General features: G+C 41.8%; 1 protein-coding gene across 1 annotated transcript in view; it reads left to right on the top strand.

The window, feature by feature from the left end:
- MAP3K5 (mitogen-activated protein kinase kinase kinase 5) overlaps positions 1 to 15,856 on the top strand; it is a 138,092-nt gene that overhangs the window by 78,136 nt on the left and 44,100 nt on the right. Inside the window, 5 exon segments of the mRNA XM_032216952.1 lie at positions 6,594 to 6,637; positions 6,640 to 6,672; positions 6,675 to 6,704; positions 12,214 to 12,373; positions 13,836 to 13,989. Coding sequence (XP_032072843.1) covers positions 6,594 to 6,637; positions 6,640 to 6,672; positions 6,675 to 6,704; positions 12,214 to 12,373; positions 13,836 to 13,989 — 421 coding nt within the window.

Below are 15,856 nucleotides of genomic sequence, written 5' to 3'. Positions count from 1 at the left end.
CCCTCTTTTAGGGGGAAAAGGGGTGCGTCTTATAGTACGACAAATACAGTATATATTTGACTGGTTATAATAAATTAAATCAGAAATTTCAGATATAATTTTGTTTTTGATTATTTATTTTATTTCCATTTAACTTGTTTTGCCTGTTGGAGAAAACTTAATGGGCCATATGCAAGTCAATAATAAAATAATAGAAATAATATAATATACAGTACTATGGAAATCTTAGTTCATTGTATCTTAATCACAACCGTTGTACAAGCACTAATTTAAGAGCAGATTAGACTCATACGCTTTCTGTGATCGTCACATAGTTATGGAACATTTTTTTCTACCCTTGATATCACTTCCATGTCCTCAGAAGAGTTTGTTTCCTAATCATTTCCTAGGAAATTGTTCTGTTTGGTTTATTATTCTATTTAATGTTTTATTAGATTGCTTTGAAGACACTGAAAGATATAGTTCTTTAAAAATTAAAAAAATCTCTGGGATGTCACAAAACAATTCCTGATCACAACTGACTGTACTTTTTAAATGAAAAGCTGTTCGATGTTGGCAAAGATGAGAAAATATAGCAGTTTTTTTAAAAAAAAATATTTCCATTCACTTTAGATAATTTTAGCTTTATGCAAAAGTGGAGGGTTCTTTTTATGATTCCTCACCAGTATTTCCTTATATTCTGCTAATCGAATAGAAGGTATAGTCATCCTGCCATATATATTACAAAGACCCATTTTGAGTGTAGACTGCACACCTGTTTGGAATCAGTGATTTATTTATTTTTTTGCCATCACAATTCTACCTTCATCACACGCAAATATATAAAATTGTTTTGAAATGCCCACTGAAGCATAATCCAAATCCCTGCAGCTTATCTTTCTGTCTTTTCTTGTGATCTGCTTGTTTTTACATGGAGAACTAGAATGAATGCTGCTAGGCGATAAGATTTCGGTTAATATCAATACAAAGATAAGAGGTTAATTATTAGCTGTCAGATTTTTCCTGTGGCTTTTTATGCTGACCTCATAAACTGGGGGAAAGTATTATTGTCAGGAGACTGACCAACAAGCCAGGCAGAAGTTAAATTGCCAGCTTCCAAGCCAGCATTATACTAAGAAAGCAAATTATAATAGATGGGGAAAGAACAAAAAAAGGAGAAGAGGTACTAGAAACTGAAGAGATAAAACAATTTGCCAATAACAAATCAATAGCCGAATATTCTGGACTGTTGTTACACATGTTCAGGACAGTTAAGAATACTAAGGACAGTTGTTGAATTACAGTGATTTTGGATAGTGAATATATTTACATCAATTCCTTTTCCATGGTCCATATCAGCTATGCAACAATTGGAGAAGTGCTCCTCATCATTGTGAAGTTATAAAAGAGTTGCAAAAGCTCCCCTCAGGGCTGTGTGCTCAGCTCCTAACTGTACTCGCTGTAGACATATGACTGCATATCCTCTGGTCCATCCAACATCATAATAAAGTTTGTAGATGACACAGCGGTGCTGGGTTTCATAACTGGAGGGAACAAATCAGCATATAGGGAAGAAGTCCGCATGGTGCTCAAGAAACAACTTATATCTAAATACTAGTAAAACAAAGATTTCCTGAAGCACAGAGAAGAACCTGCTCCACTGTATATCGAGGGGGGCTGTGTGGAGAGGGTTTACTCTTAATTCTTGGGAGTGCTTATTACTCAAGATCTCACCTAGAAAAACAATACGTCCCTGGCTCAACAGAGACTTCATTTCCTTAGAGTCCTGTGAAAAACTCAGGTGGAACAATGGCTGATGACTCTTTCTATCGGTCCATCATAGAAAGTGTCCTCACATATTGCATTATAGTATGGTATGCTAGTTTAACAGCTGCGGACAGGAAGGCACTACAGAGAGCAATCAATTCAGCACAAGAAACCATTGGTTACCCTCTAACACCACTGGATGACATCGCCAGGTCTCACTGCTTTAGCAGAGTAAGAAAGATACTCAGAGATGATTCACAGTGTCAGTGTCTCTTTGCACTTCTACCATTGCGCAGAAGACATCAAAGTATAGCCAGCTGAACAGATAGATTTAAAAATAGTTTCTATCCTTGGGCTGTCAGACTTTTACAACCACAATCACTCCATGCACATACGGAAACATGACTAGTTTTTTCTTTTCTTTCTTTTTTTGTTTCCGCTATAATTTTGCACCAGTGAGGCTAAAACCAATTTCATTGTATTTATTTTGTACAATGACAATAAATACTACACTATCCCAAAAGGTCACTGATTACCTATCACTGCTTGCTCTTTCTGCTGATGCCCGTGCCCTCTCCATTGAACAGCATAACTGGATATAGCAGCTGCACAATAGAAAAAGGACCAAATGGTTGAACAGTTGTCACAGCTCTGAGCATGCCCATATTGGCTGAATGAACACAGCAAGTTCCTTCTTCTGCAGTTACATCAGGCCAAGCCGTCTTCATTATACTTATTTAATAAGAAACCATGATTAGTTTCCTGCCTAAGCTGCAAATCATGGTTCAAAATCACAGTGACAGTATTCACATGACATTGTAATCCATAACCAAACGAGCAATATTATAATTGGCATTGAATATGCTAATATGAATATGGTGTAAAACGAATCTGCCATACCACCTATTTATTTCAGATTCATATTTTCATATCAGATGGAGAAAAGGATAGCCATCGTCATAACTGGCAAGCAATATTTTAGTAGGAAAGGTTTATTCTTCCAAAGGAAAATAGAAAGAGAGAATTTGACTGCCATTTCTCCTGTGGGTTTGACTGTTGTAGTGCAATCATCCTGATTTTTGATGCCAGCTCTGAATTGATAGAGTCTGGGGTTGTCTTTCTGCCTGGACTTTGCTTTTCCCCCACACCCCTTGTGATGTTTTGAAAACTTGTGACTCTCATGAACATTTGAACGGGGTTAAAAATTAGCAGAAATAATAGCGTTTCTCAGAGAGATTTTTTTGTGGGACTGAGGGTGATATGGGATGTCTTAAATCATTAGCACTCCTTTTGCTTTTCTTTGCCCTTTTTAACGTTAGCTTAGGAAAATGTAGTCAGTCAACCATAGTCAACAGTTGTAATTATTTTGTGTGATAAAGAGTTCTGGAAAATGCCCAAATCTTACCGTAGTTGTTTAAATGCAAACAACTCAGAGACTTAACGCTTGTGGGCTCTATCCCAGCTAAAATATTTCTTCTGATAGCTGGCACTGCAGCAAAGCCTCTTTGCCCCAGATATACAAGCTATCCATTTGGCAGATCTAGCTATTTCTTTCCTAGCACATTCGGTTTTTACTTAAAGAGTAATAGAAAGTATTTCAGTCTTCAGTAGGTTACATTCTAGAAGAGATACTTTACTTGCAAAAGATCTCTTTAACATAACTCTTTTGCAGCAATAATAGCACTAATTGTGCTTGAAAGATTATATGGATTTTTAGAATGAAGATGGTGGTAGTCCCCCTTTTCACTGGATTCTTAGCCATTGCCTTTAACCTTGTCTTGTAGCACTTAGAAAGGATATAGAAAGAAAATGATGGGCGTGGTATTTTACCTTCCATGCAGCATTGGTCCATCCCTGTCCTCTTACACTGCTATTTAGGGCTATTGCTGATCAAGAGCAGTATATCTGGCAAATACGTACAGTATTCTTCTGTTTTCTGCTTTGTTTACTACACATATCGGTGTACCAATAATTTTTTTTAAATAAACAGGGAATCGTCCTTATTAAATGAGTTCTGTAATAAATGTTCACTTTTGAAATATTCAGGACTGTATCTAATGCGTAACCAAATGAACAAAGAGATTTTAGTGCAGAGACGAAGTGGCAGAGCCCAACTTCCTATCCATTTCTTAAATGGAGAACTCTCTTTCAGAAAGCCTTCCTTTACATCAAGGAAAGGATATATCTTAATCATCTCATGATCTTAATGCCAAAGTGACAAAATTAGTGGACCAGAGGAATGCCATCAATATAGTTTACTTGGACTTCAGTAAGGCATTTCATAAGGTAGACCATAACCTATTACTAGATAAAGTAGAAGAATGTGAGTTGGACAGCATCACCACCAGATGGATTCGTAACTGGCTGACCAACCACACTCAACGTGTAGTCCTCAATGGAACTGCATCTACATGGAAGGAAGTATGCAGTGGAGTACCCCAAGGCTCTGTTTTAGACCCAGTACTCTTCAATATCTTCATCAATGATTTGGATGAGGGAATAAATGGGGAACTCATCAAATTTGCAGATGACACCAAGCTGGCAGGAATAGCCAACACTCCAGAAGATAGGTTAAAGATACAGAAGGATCTTGACAAACTTGAACATTGGGCACTATCTAATAAAATGAAATTTAATGGTGAAAAGAGTAAGGTTCTACATTTAGGCAACAAAAATGAAATGCACAGGTACAGTATAGGTGGTACCTTGTTTAATAGTAATAATTGTGAGAGGGATCTTGGGAGTCCTAGTGGACCACCATTTAAATATGAGCCAGCAGTGTGCAGCAGCTGCCAAAAAAGCCAACACAATTCTAAGCTACATAAACAGAGGGATAGAATCAAGATCACGTGAAGTGTTAATACCACTATATAATGCCTTGGTAAAGCCACACTTGGAATACTGCATTCAGGTTTGGTCATCATGATGTAGAAAAAATGTGGAGACTCTAGAAAGAGTGCAGAGAAGAGCAACAAAGATGATTAGGGGACTGGAGACTAAAACATATGAAGAACGGTTGCAGGAACTGGGTTTGTCTAGTTTAATGAAAAGAAGGACTAGGGGAGACATGATAGCAGTGTTCCAATATCTCAGGGGTTGCCACAAAGAAGAGGGAGTCAAACTATTCTCCAAGGCACCTGAGGGTAGAACAATAAGCAATGGGTGGAAACTAATCAAGGAGAGAAGCAACTTAGACCTGAGGAGAAATTTCCTGACAGTTAGAACAATTAAACAGTGAAACAGCTTGCCTCCAGAAGTTGTGAATGCCCCAACACTGGAAATCTTTAAGAAGATGTTGAATAGCCATTTGTCTGGAATGATATAGGGTTTCCTGCCTACGCAGGGAGTTGAGCTAGAAGACCTCCAAGGTCCCTTCCAACTCTGCTATTATATTTGTATTAAAGTAGCCTCCTCTCAGAAGGAGAAATACTGTCCCTTCTCCTTATATTTGACAGAATTCTCATTTGCGGTTACCAAATAAAGCAACAGGAATGACAAAAAAAGCAGGAATAAATTATAATGTGCCTGTCAAACAACTTAATCATAAATAAAGAGCATATTTTTTAAAATTAGAAATTAGTATTTTGATAATCTAAACATACTTTTTGTCATACTTCAGAGAAATGCAGGAAATAAAATATGAGAACACTTTTAACATAATTACAAAATCAAACATACATACATACATACGACTTCAATATTAAAGTACAGTAGCCTTTTTTGCAGACATTTCACTTCAACTCCAATAAAAGTTTCAATTAAAATAGGGACAACAAAATTGGGCTATTGTCATCTAAGAAATCTTTAATAAACTAACAGCAATAAAATCAGTGCAGTAACTATTCAAACACACACACACACACACACACACACACAGAGGGGGGGAGAGGGAGGGAGAAGAGATTTCTGTCAAAGCACAGAAATGGTCTGGCCAAATATGGGAGGGAGTTAAGTCTTATGGCTTACAGGTTAATATAACTGCCTAATATGTAAACAGCCCAAGTTCGAATCTGAGCCTCCATCAGCATTTGCCAATCAGACTTTTAGCTTGACTAAAAGTCTATATTCCATGTTCCTGGATTCTTCTGGATGGATAGTTCTGTGTAACATAATTAATATTCATTGTATAGCACTTACTCAACAGGAGTAAGCCTGCAGAATGAGTTAAAACATGTTAATTCTGTCATTTATAACTTTTGATGAATAAAGCTGTTAATAACTGGTTATGATGGCTAAATACGATTTCCACAATTAGAGGCAGCAGTTAGAAAATAGTAATAAAAGACAACTGTTGTCTATGAATTTATAATAAAAAAATAAAATCAAACAATATGGGAGAGGAAGCTGACTTTTCTATATACCTACACTGGTGCTATTATTAAAATGCTTTTATGCCAATGAATTGTATACTGTATTCCTGACTAATTTGTTTATGTCTTTTCTTCTAGCTAGTATATTGCATTACCTTCTACATTTATTTCTATAAATTCATAAATAGGAGTAATCTGCTTTAAATTGTGTATAGTGTGTGGGTTAAAATCATATTTCTAATATAAATGTCAAAAAACTTTAATATTGAAAACATATATATTTAGTTTTCACTGCAAAATAACAAAACTGTTGCAAAGCTATGTAGTTTTCATAATTGCAAAAACACAGAAAGAAAAGAGAGGAAGAAGGATGTATGTGTTTGGGCTCCTAAAATAACCATGAGTTGGAATATAACAGAGGATGTTATGCTTGGATAAGTTAGTTGAGTTGTATTAAAGTGATTGTGGTAATCATTTAAGAATATCCCAAATTGCCTCTTAATGAATTACTTTTTAAAGAAATGTTTTCTCTTTTAGGTTCAAGAAGGCATTTGAGTCAGAACCATCATTGCAGTCAGGAATTATTATGCAGTCCTCCTCTTGGCTGCTGGGCATCAGTTGATACCTCTTTTGAATTACGGAAAGTTGGTATTATAGCTTACTGATTCACAAGCAAATCAAATTCAGTGACAAGATATTTACCACCTTCTGTTTTACTGGGAAGCAATGTCATTGTTGAAGTCACATTCTCTTCTTAGCCATTTCTTCATTTCAAATACATCATCTATTACGAGAGCATACATGCATACATACATCCACATGCTTTTACCAATTTTTTCATTTTTTTTTTCATTTTATTGGGATTTATAGGCCGCCTTTTCCCTGAGGGGACTCAGGGCGGCTTACATCGTAGGGAAGGGGTGCAATCCAAAACAACAATATGTGAACAAAATAAAATGATAAGACACAACTTGCATTCAACAGTCAACACTCGGGCGAGTAAATTGGGAACCTATCCCCAGCCTGATGGACTAGCCAGGTCTTAAGGGCTATGCGGAAGGTCCTGGACGGTGGTGAGGGTGCGGATCTCGACGGGGAGGTCGTTCCACAGGGTCGGAGCTGCAACAGAAAGGCTCTCCTCTGTGTAGTCGCCAGTCGGCATTGACTGGCAGATGGGATTGGGAGGAGGCCCAGTCTGTGCGATCTAATTGGTCTGAGGGAGGTAATCGGCAGAAGGCGGTCTCTCAAGGTACCCAGATCCACTACCATGGAGTGCTTGAATGTGGTCATCAATACCCTGAAGCGCACCCGGAGATCAACAGGTGAGCCAGTGCAGCTCGTGGAGGATGGGTGTTATGTGGGCGAACCCGCGGTGCGCCCGCTATCACTCGCGCGGCTGCATTCTGAACTAACTGCAGTTCGCCGGATGCACTTCAAGGGCAACCCCATGTAGAGCACATTGCAGTATTCCAGCCTAGAGATCACAAGGGCTCGAGTGACTGTTGCGAGAGCCTCCCGGTTCAGGTAGGGCCGTAACTGACGGACCAGGCGAACCTGGGCAAATGCCCCCCTGGTCACAGCCGACAAATGGTGGTCAAAAGTCAGCTGTGGGTCCAGGAGGACTCCTAAGTTACGGACCCTATCTGAGGGGTATAAGATTTGACCCCCCAGCCTGAGTGATGGAACATTGGCCAAATTTTTGGGAGGGAAACACAACAGCCACTCGGTCTTGTCCGGGTTGAGTACCAGTTTGTTAGCGCTCATCCAGTTCTTAACGGCCTCAAGACCCTGATTCATCACGTCCACCGCTTCATTGAGTTGGCACGGGGCGGACAGATACAGTTGCGTATCGTCCGCATATTGGTGGTATTTTATCCCGTGCCTCCGAATGATCTCGCCTAGCGGTTTCATGTATATGTTAAATAGTAGGGGGGATAAGACCGAACCCTGCGGCACCCCATATGTTAGAGGCCTCAGGGACGATCTCTGCCCCCCGACCAACACCGACTGCGACCTGTCCGAGAGGTAGGAGGAGAACCACTGCAAAACAGTGCCTCCCACCCCCACCTCCCGCAGTCGTCGCAGAAGGATACCATGGTCGATGGTATCGAAAGCCGCTGAGAGGTCAAGGAGAACCAGGATGGATGCATGGCCTCCATCTCTGGCCCTCCAGAGATCATCGGTCAATGCGACCAAAGCGGTTTCTGTGCTGTAACCAGGTCTGAAGCCGGACTGGAAGGGGTCAAGATAACTAGCTTCCTCCAAGGCCCGTTGAAGCTGGAAGGCCACCACCTTCTCAACAACCTTCCCAACAAAGGGGAGGTTGGAGACAGGACGATAGTTGTTTAAAATGGCTGGATCCAAGGATGGTTTCTTCAGGAGGGGTCTCACCACCGCCGTTTTAAGTGCGGCGGGGAAGTGCCCCTCTCGAAGGGAGGCGGTCACGACCGCCTGGATCCAGCCATGTGTCACCTCACTGCTGTTGGCAACCAGCCAGGAGGGACACGGGTCCAGAATACAGGTGGAGGCGCTCACAGCTCGAATGGCCTTGTCCACATCCCCAGGGGCAACATCCTGAAACTCAACCCAGAGATGGTTTGCCAAGTAATCCTCCTGTGTCCCGGCTGGATCTACAGCGGTGGAGTCCAAGTCCGACCGAAACCGAGCGACTTTGTCCGCCAAGAACTGGGCATAGTCCTCAGCCCTACCCTGTAAGGGGTCTCCTACGTCCCTCCTATTAAGGAGGGAGCGGGTAATCCTAAACAGGGCGGCTGGGCGTGACTCGGCGGACGCTACCAAGGCGGAGATGTGCATTCTTTTGGCAGCTCTCAGTGCCCGGATGTAATCCTTGGTGCAGGTAGTCAGAAGTGCTCGGTTCGCCTCGGACTTGTCGGACCTCCACAAGTGCTCTAGGCGTCTCCTCCGGCGTTTCTTCTCCCGGAGCTCCTCGGTGAACCAGGGAGGTCTCCGGGATCCGCCAGCCCGGAGGGGCCGTAGTGGCGCAATCCGGTCAAGATTTTTTATAGATTTATTATATTTGTATGCCGCCCTTTCCTGAGGGGACTCAGGGCGGCTCACACAAAATCAGGGGAAGGGAAAAACAACATTGACAAGAAACATACAATAAAATAGTCAGCAACATACATTCATCATTCGGGAGGGGCAGCTATCCTTGTCCCCAGGCCTGACGGGCTAGCCAGTTCTTAAGGGCTGTGCGGAAGGCCTGGACGGTGGAGAGGGTACGAATCTCCACGGGGAGCTCGTTCCAAAGGGTCGGGGCTACTACTGAGGAAGGCCCTCCTCCTTGTAGTTGCCAGCCGACACTGGCTGGCCGATGGAATACGGAGGAGGCCTAATCTATGTGATCTTATTGGTCGCAGGGAGGTAATTGGCAGAAGGCGGTCTCTCAAGTATCCAGATCCACTACCATGTAGGGCTTTATGGGTGACTAGTAGCACCTTGAAGCGCATCCGGAGATCGACAGGTAGCCAGCGCAGCTCGCGGAGGATAGGTGTTATGTGGGTGAACCGAGGTGCACCCACAATCACTCGCGCGGCCGCGTTCTGTACTAGCTGAAGTCGCCGGATGCTCTTCAAGGGCAGCCCCATGTAGAGCACATTGCAGTATTCCAGCCTAGAGGTCACAAGGGCCCGGGTGACTGTTGTGAGAGCCTCCCGATTCAGGTAGGGTCGCAACTGGCGCACCAGGCGAACCTGGGCGAAAGCCCCCCTGGTCACAGCCGTCAAGTGGTGGTCAAACGATAGCTGTGAATCCAGGAGGACTCCCAAGTTGCGAACCCTCTCTGAGGGGTATAAAATTTGACCCCCCAGCCTGAGTGATGGAACTGTGGGCGAGAGTATCAGGAATAACCCCAAGCTCCGTCTGGAACCTCAAGGGGTCCATAAGTCGCCTGGGGCGGAACCACCTGGTCGGCTCCTCCTCCCTACGGTGGGGGTTTGGCCTCCGGAAGTCAAGCCTCAGTAGGCAGTGGTCTGACCACGACAGGGGTATGGTCTCATTACCCCTCAGACCAAGATCACACATCCACTGCTCCGAGAGGAATACGAGGTCGAGCATGTGACCCGCCGAGTGGGTTGGGCCCCGAATTACCTGGGTCAAGCCCATGGCTGTCATGGAGGCCATGAACTCCTGCGCTCCGTCAGAGTGTTCGCCGAGCGATGGCAAATTAAAGTCCCCCAGAACCATAAGCCTGGGGAACTCAACTGCCAGCTCGGCTACTGGATCGAGGAGCGAGGGGAGGGATGCTGCAACGCAGTTGGGAGGCAGGTACGTTAGCAGCAGACCCACTTGACCCTTGAGGTCCAACTTTACCAGCAGGGACTCACACCCGACAAGCTCCAGAGCAGGGACCCTACGAGGTAACAGAGACTCCCGGATAACAATAGCCACACCGCCACCCCTTCCCTGGGCTCTCGGCTGATGAAGCACCTGAAATCCCTCTGGGCACATCTCTACGAGGGGGACTCCTCCTTCTGTGCCCAGCCAGGTTTCAGTAATACATGCCACGTCTGCCCTCTCGTCGATAATTAAGTCCCGGACGAGGGGAGCCTTGTAAACAACAGACCTGGCATTTAGCAACAACAGCCTGAGACCAGGGTCCTGACTACTCGCGCCATCTGGCCTTGGAGTGGGGCTCATAGGGCCGGAAGGAGGGATCTCTGTAATGTAGCGAACCCTCCTTCCCCGGTAATGGCCAGCCCTAAAGTCCCCGCCATATCTGCCCCTCCCTGTAATGACCGTAATGCTCCGACCCACTCCCGTAGCAGTAGTCCCCCCAACCCCCCCGCTGACCCCCGCATTCCCCAGCAGGCCCTCTGAGTCAAACATACTCATTTATCCACCCTAGCAGTTCCCACGTAATATTTAAAAAACATATAAAAATACAATAGTAATATATAAAAGTGGGCCATTCATTCAATTCCAGGCAACTCCCATACACTCACCATACTATTTTAAAATTGCGCAATTATAATGTGTAGTAATGTGGAAAGGGTGGAGGGAGCGGTGATCTGCTTTGAGCAAATTCAGTTTTTTAGAATAATGCTTTCCCTATAGATCTGTGAGCAGAGATGAATAAACTCTGTTGATTCTTCTGAATAATTTTATATTGAAATTTGGTCCAGTGAAATCTTCCATGCCATTATTTTCCCTTACTATATTCTATGTGAAGAGCAAGAAGTGTTTCTAATTATAAGTGTAGAATCCGTAGGAATTAGCTACCTACAATAAAATTTCCATTTTTCCAGCAACATTAGGCCATTGGGTATTATTATACAAGGTATTATTAAATAATACAGGTAGTCCTCAACTTTGAACCACAATTTAGCCCATTTATGTTGCTAAACAAGACAGTTATTGAGTTTTGCCACATTTCATGATGTTTCTTGCCACAACTGTTAAGTGAATCATTGGAGTTATATTAGTAACATGGTTGTTAAATGAATCTGGCTTCCCTACTGGCTTTGTTTGTCAGAAGATTACAAAACGTGATCACTTGATGGCAGGACAGTAGGATACTGCCACTGTCATAAATATGAACCAGTTGCCAAACATCTGAATTTTGATCAAGTGACCGTGATGATACCTCAATAGTTGTGTGAAAAATGGTCATGCGTCATTTTTTCCAGTGCCATTGCAACATCACTAAATGAATGCTTGTAAGATGAGAACTACCTGTATAGCAGGCCAATTTTCTAATTTACTGAGAAACAGAAAAATCTCAATTCAATTTTATAAACTTCCCACTGAAACCTTGATGAAAGAAATGAAGGTTGCTTCATAGCAATAATTTTTTGACTTCTGTTGACAGCACATCCTTTTTTATCAGTTTCTGCTAGTTCCCCTTAAATCCCATTATTTTGTTTTTGACCTTATCTCTGAGGTTAGTAAAACTTGTGCAGAAATGAAGAGGGAGTCATAACTGTATGAAAACAATGATATCCTGAAATTAGGCAGCGGCTCCGTTTTTACATTTGTAATACTGTAGTAAGTAACAACCTCTGCTGAGGTTTATCAAAATTATTAAATTTGAAAGGCATATGTCTATATTCCTCAGTCTGACAGTTTCTATATGTGTTAGGGTTCTGAGTTCCATAATTCCCACGATTACAGCTAAAATACAATTTAATTTATTTAGGAGTTAAAATAAGCAGCCTACTTGGGAAGAAAGGAAACTTGGAGAAATTGCAAAGTTATTGGGAAGTAGGCTTTTTCCTGGGAGCCAGCGTCTTGGCAAACGATCACACGAGAGTGATCCATGCCTCAGAAAAGCTATTCAAGTTGAAGACACCAGCATGGTAAGCAATACTTTCTTGTGCCATTAATGTACATTTAATTTTCAGATTAAATGACATTGCATTCTAAAGACATTGGTAACGCTACGTAAATAAACCATTTTCTACACTACACTGACACCTGAAGATAAAAGTACAGAGTACATAAAATGTGTGTTATCCAGGTATCCTTCTACTTCTTCCTCGCCCCCACCCCCCAAGTAAGCACTTGATTCTGGATTCAAACTGTGAACTACAGAAAGAAAGAAAAAAATCAATGTTACTTAAATCCAGTTTAACAGAATTTGTTCTCAACTTGAGTGAAAAGATATTAAAAATTATCCTTTCTGTCATGATGTTGAGTTTTGCAGCCCATATATACTAATTCTACAGAACAGTGGTAACAGAAGAGATAGTTCAAAGGCGAGTCTACCAGAGAATGGAAGTGGATAAATGACAAACTTTTTAAAAAATGGACTGTCCAGTTTAATTCTATACATCTGACCCCACTTTATACCTCTTGTAGGCAGATCATGGTTATTTGGAAAATTTTATAAATAATTTTGATGAACTGTCAGCCCATGTAAATATGGGTACAATGTTCAGCAGACCTAGAATAGGTCTGGGGCTATTTCCTTGTCTCCCCTTATTCTAATTCTTTTATCATTCCAGTTTTAAATCAATAAGAGGTTAATGAAGAGTTGATACAAGTGGTTATTTTGCAGTGTGTAGCTTCTGCTTGATGTTCTACTCAAGGCTAGTTTGTTGGGTCAATGAGAGATTTTGGTATGGTATTTCCTTTTTAAAAGACAATAAGCAATAAGATAGCAAGCAGATCTGGAACAATGGTTCTTTAGCTGATTTTCAGCAAAAAAAACCGTATGTCAGACATTTTGCTGGGTTCCAAGATGAGAAAAATGGATTTTAGTTGCTAGGCAACTATACCCTGAATCAGTTTGAGTTAAAATTGGGGAGTGATTGAAACCAGATCCGGAGAAGAGATAAGAGAATCATCTTATGTACTATTTCCATCTTTATTTATCCATACAGGCCTTTATGTTCATTCAGGCTTCAATTCAGTGAGTTCACTTCCATTTATGATGCACCCACCTTTCTGGAAGTAAAATAATTCTTAGAAGTAACCACTAACATGGAAGTATTTTCTCGGCCCAAAAAAAGAAGTGCACTTATTAATTTTAAGAATGGGGGGGGGGGGGAAATATGTTTCTTTCTGTCTGTAAAGTAGTAGGGAATTTATCCAGGACAGTGTGATTTATATTATCTTAAGCACAATGGAAGGTAGAAGCTATTAAAAAAAACAGTGGAGTATCTGCTTGTGGGAAAAGAGGGCTCTGTACATGTTTACCCAGCCAATCAGTTTTGTGATGTGCTTTTTGGTCTGTGTAGAAAAAGAATAATATAAAGATTGCAGGCAATAATATAAAATGCTGCAAACTAGCCTTTGTTTTCTCCTGGTTTCTCCTAGGTATCTTAAGTCCATTGTGGAAACCATTTTGATATATCAGCACTTTAAGAAGCTAAATCCAGATCAACAAGTAGGCAAAAATGAACTTGTAGACTTTTGGATGGATTTTCTAGTTGAGGCTACAAAGACGGATGTCTCTGTAGTTAGATTTCCCGTAAGTATAATTTAAACACTGTTCATTTCCTGTTTGTCTTGCTACATGTTATTTGGAAAGAGAAGTGCTTTAATTTGAAAGGCAATAAATTAAAAAAAAACATAATTAAATTGATCTTTATTAGATGCAGACATCCTGCTTTTCCTACAAAGAACACGGTTCTACAGTTTTAGCTTCAATGTCACAACAATTCTGGTGAAAAGATTATGATTATGCGCTTGAATTTCATTTCTGAATGAGGAATTGAAGATAGTTTGTAGTCTATCATTCTAACTATTTTACCACTTAAATAATTTGAACTGTCTTTTCTCTTTACAACAGATTGAAACATTTTATATATAATTCAATTAGTTTTAACAGTTGCCCTATTAAATGCTGTATGAATTTCCTTTCTCTCAATTTTTGCAGTTATAACAGAGCAATTGTGTGAAGCAAATGGGATAGAGTCAGATATCATTTTCCATCTACTTACCTATTACAGTGATTATACCATTTTCATTCCATAAATGAATTTTTCACCACTTATAACACTATCTTCAGTTCATAGTTGATAGCTATTGAGAAATCTATACTTTAATTGAATATTATTATATTATTAAAATATTATTCCAATATTTTGGTTGGAACTAAATGTTTTGTTTCCAGATTGTATATTCACCTATGATTTCATACATAATACTTGGCAAATGAGTACCTTACTGTTGTTTACCTTTTCACTATCAGTTCCATCCTGTTGTTTTTCATACATTGTCATTTGAGACCTATTGATCCTTCCCTGCTAAACTAACCTCAGCTGGGGATCTGGTATTCACAGTCATTTCAAATACATTTTTTGCTTGCTCAGCCCTTGACTTCATCATAATGTATGCTCTGAACTTATCAAAATAATTAACAGCATAAATCTTGATTTTGATTTGATTTGATTTGTTTATTATTTATAGGCCGCCCTTTTCCCTGAGGGGACTCAGGGCGGCTTACAATTTGTGGGGAGGGGAATACAAGACAAGACATGAGACAATACATAAGTAAAAATAGAACATAACATTCATTCATCATTCGGGTGGGGACGAATTAGAATCTTTATCCCCAGGCCTGATGGGATAGCCAGGTCTTGAGGGCTGTGCGGAAGGTCTGGACGGTGGTGAGGGTGCGAATCTCCATGGGGAGATCGTTCCAAAGGGTCGGAGCTACTACTGAAAAGGCTCTCCTCCGTGTAGTTGCCAGTCGGCACTGACTGGCAGATGGAACTCGGAGGAGGCCTAATCTATGTGATCTAATTGGTCGCAGGGAGGTAATTGGCAGGAGGCGGTCTCTCAAGTACTCAGATCCACTACCATGGAGGGCTTTATGGGTGGTAAGTAGCACCTTGAAGCGCACCCGGAGATCAACAGGTAGCCAGCGCAGCTCGCGGAGGATAGGTGTTATGTGGGCGAACCGCGGTGCGCCCACAATCACTCGCGCGGCCGCATTCTGGACTAGCTGAAGTCGCCGGATGCTCTTCAAGGGCAGCCCCATATAGAGCACGTTGCAGTATTCCAGCCTAGAGGTCACAAGGGCCCGAGTGACTGTTGTGAGAGCCTCCCGGTTCAGGTAGGGTCGCAAATGGCGCACCAGGCGAACCTGGGCAAATGCCCCCCTGGTCACAGCCGACTGGTGGTGGTCAAAGGTCAGCTGTGGGTCCAGGAGGACTCCCAAGTTGTGAACCCTGTCTGAGGGGTATAAAATTTGGCCCCCCAGCCTGAGTGATGGAACACTAGCCAAATTATTGGGAGGGAAACACAACAGCCACTCGGTCTTGTCCGGGTTGAGTACCAGTTTGTTAGCTCTCATCCAGTCCCTAACAGCTTCGAGACCCCGGTTCATCATG

This window comes from Thamnophis elegans, chromosome 4, assembly GCF_009769535.1.
Source record: "Thamnophis elegans isolate rThaEle1 chromosome 4, rThaEle1.pri, whole genome shotgun sequence".
In the NCBI taxonomy this organism is placed as follows: Eukaryota; Metazoa; Chordata; class Lepidosauria; order Squamata; family Colubridae; genus Thamnophis; species Thamnophis elegans.
The sequence above is the reverse complement of the archived record's forward strand: the minus strand, read 5'-3'. Positions and strand labels throughout refer to the sequence as shown.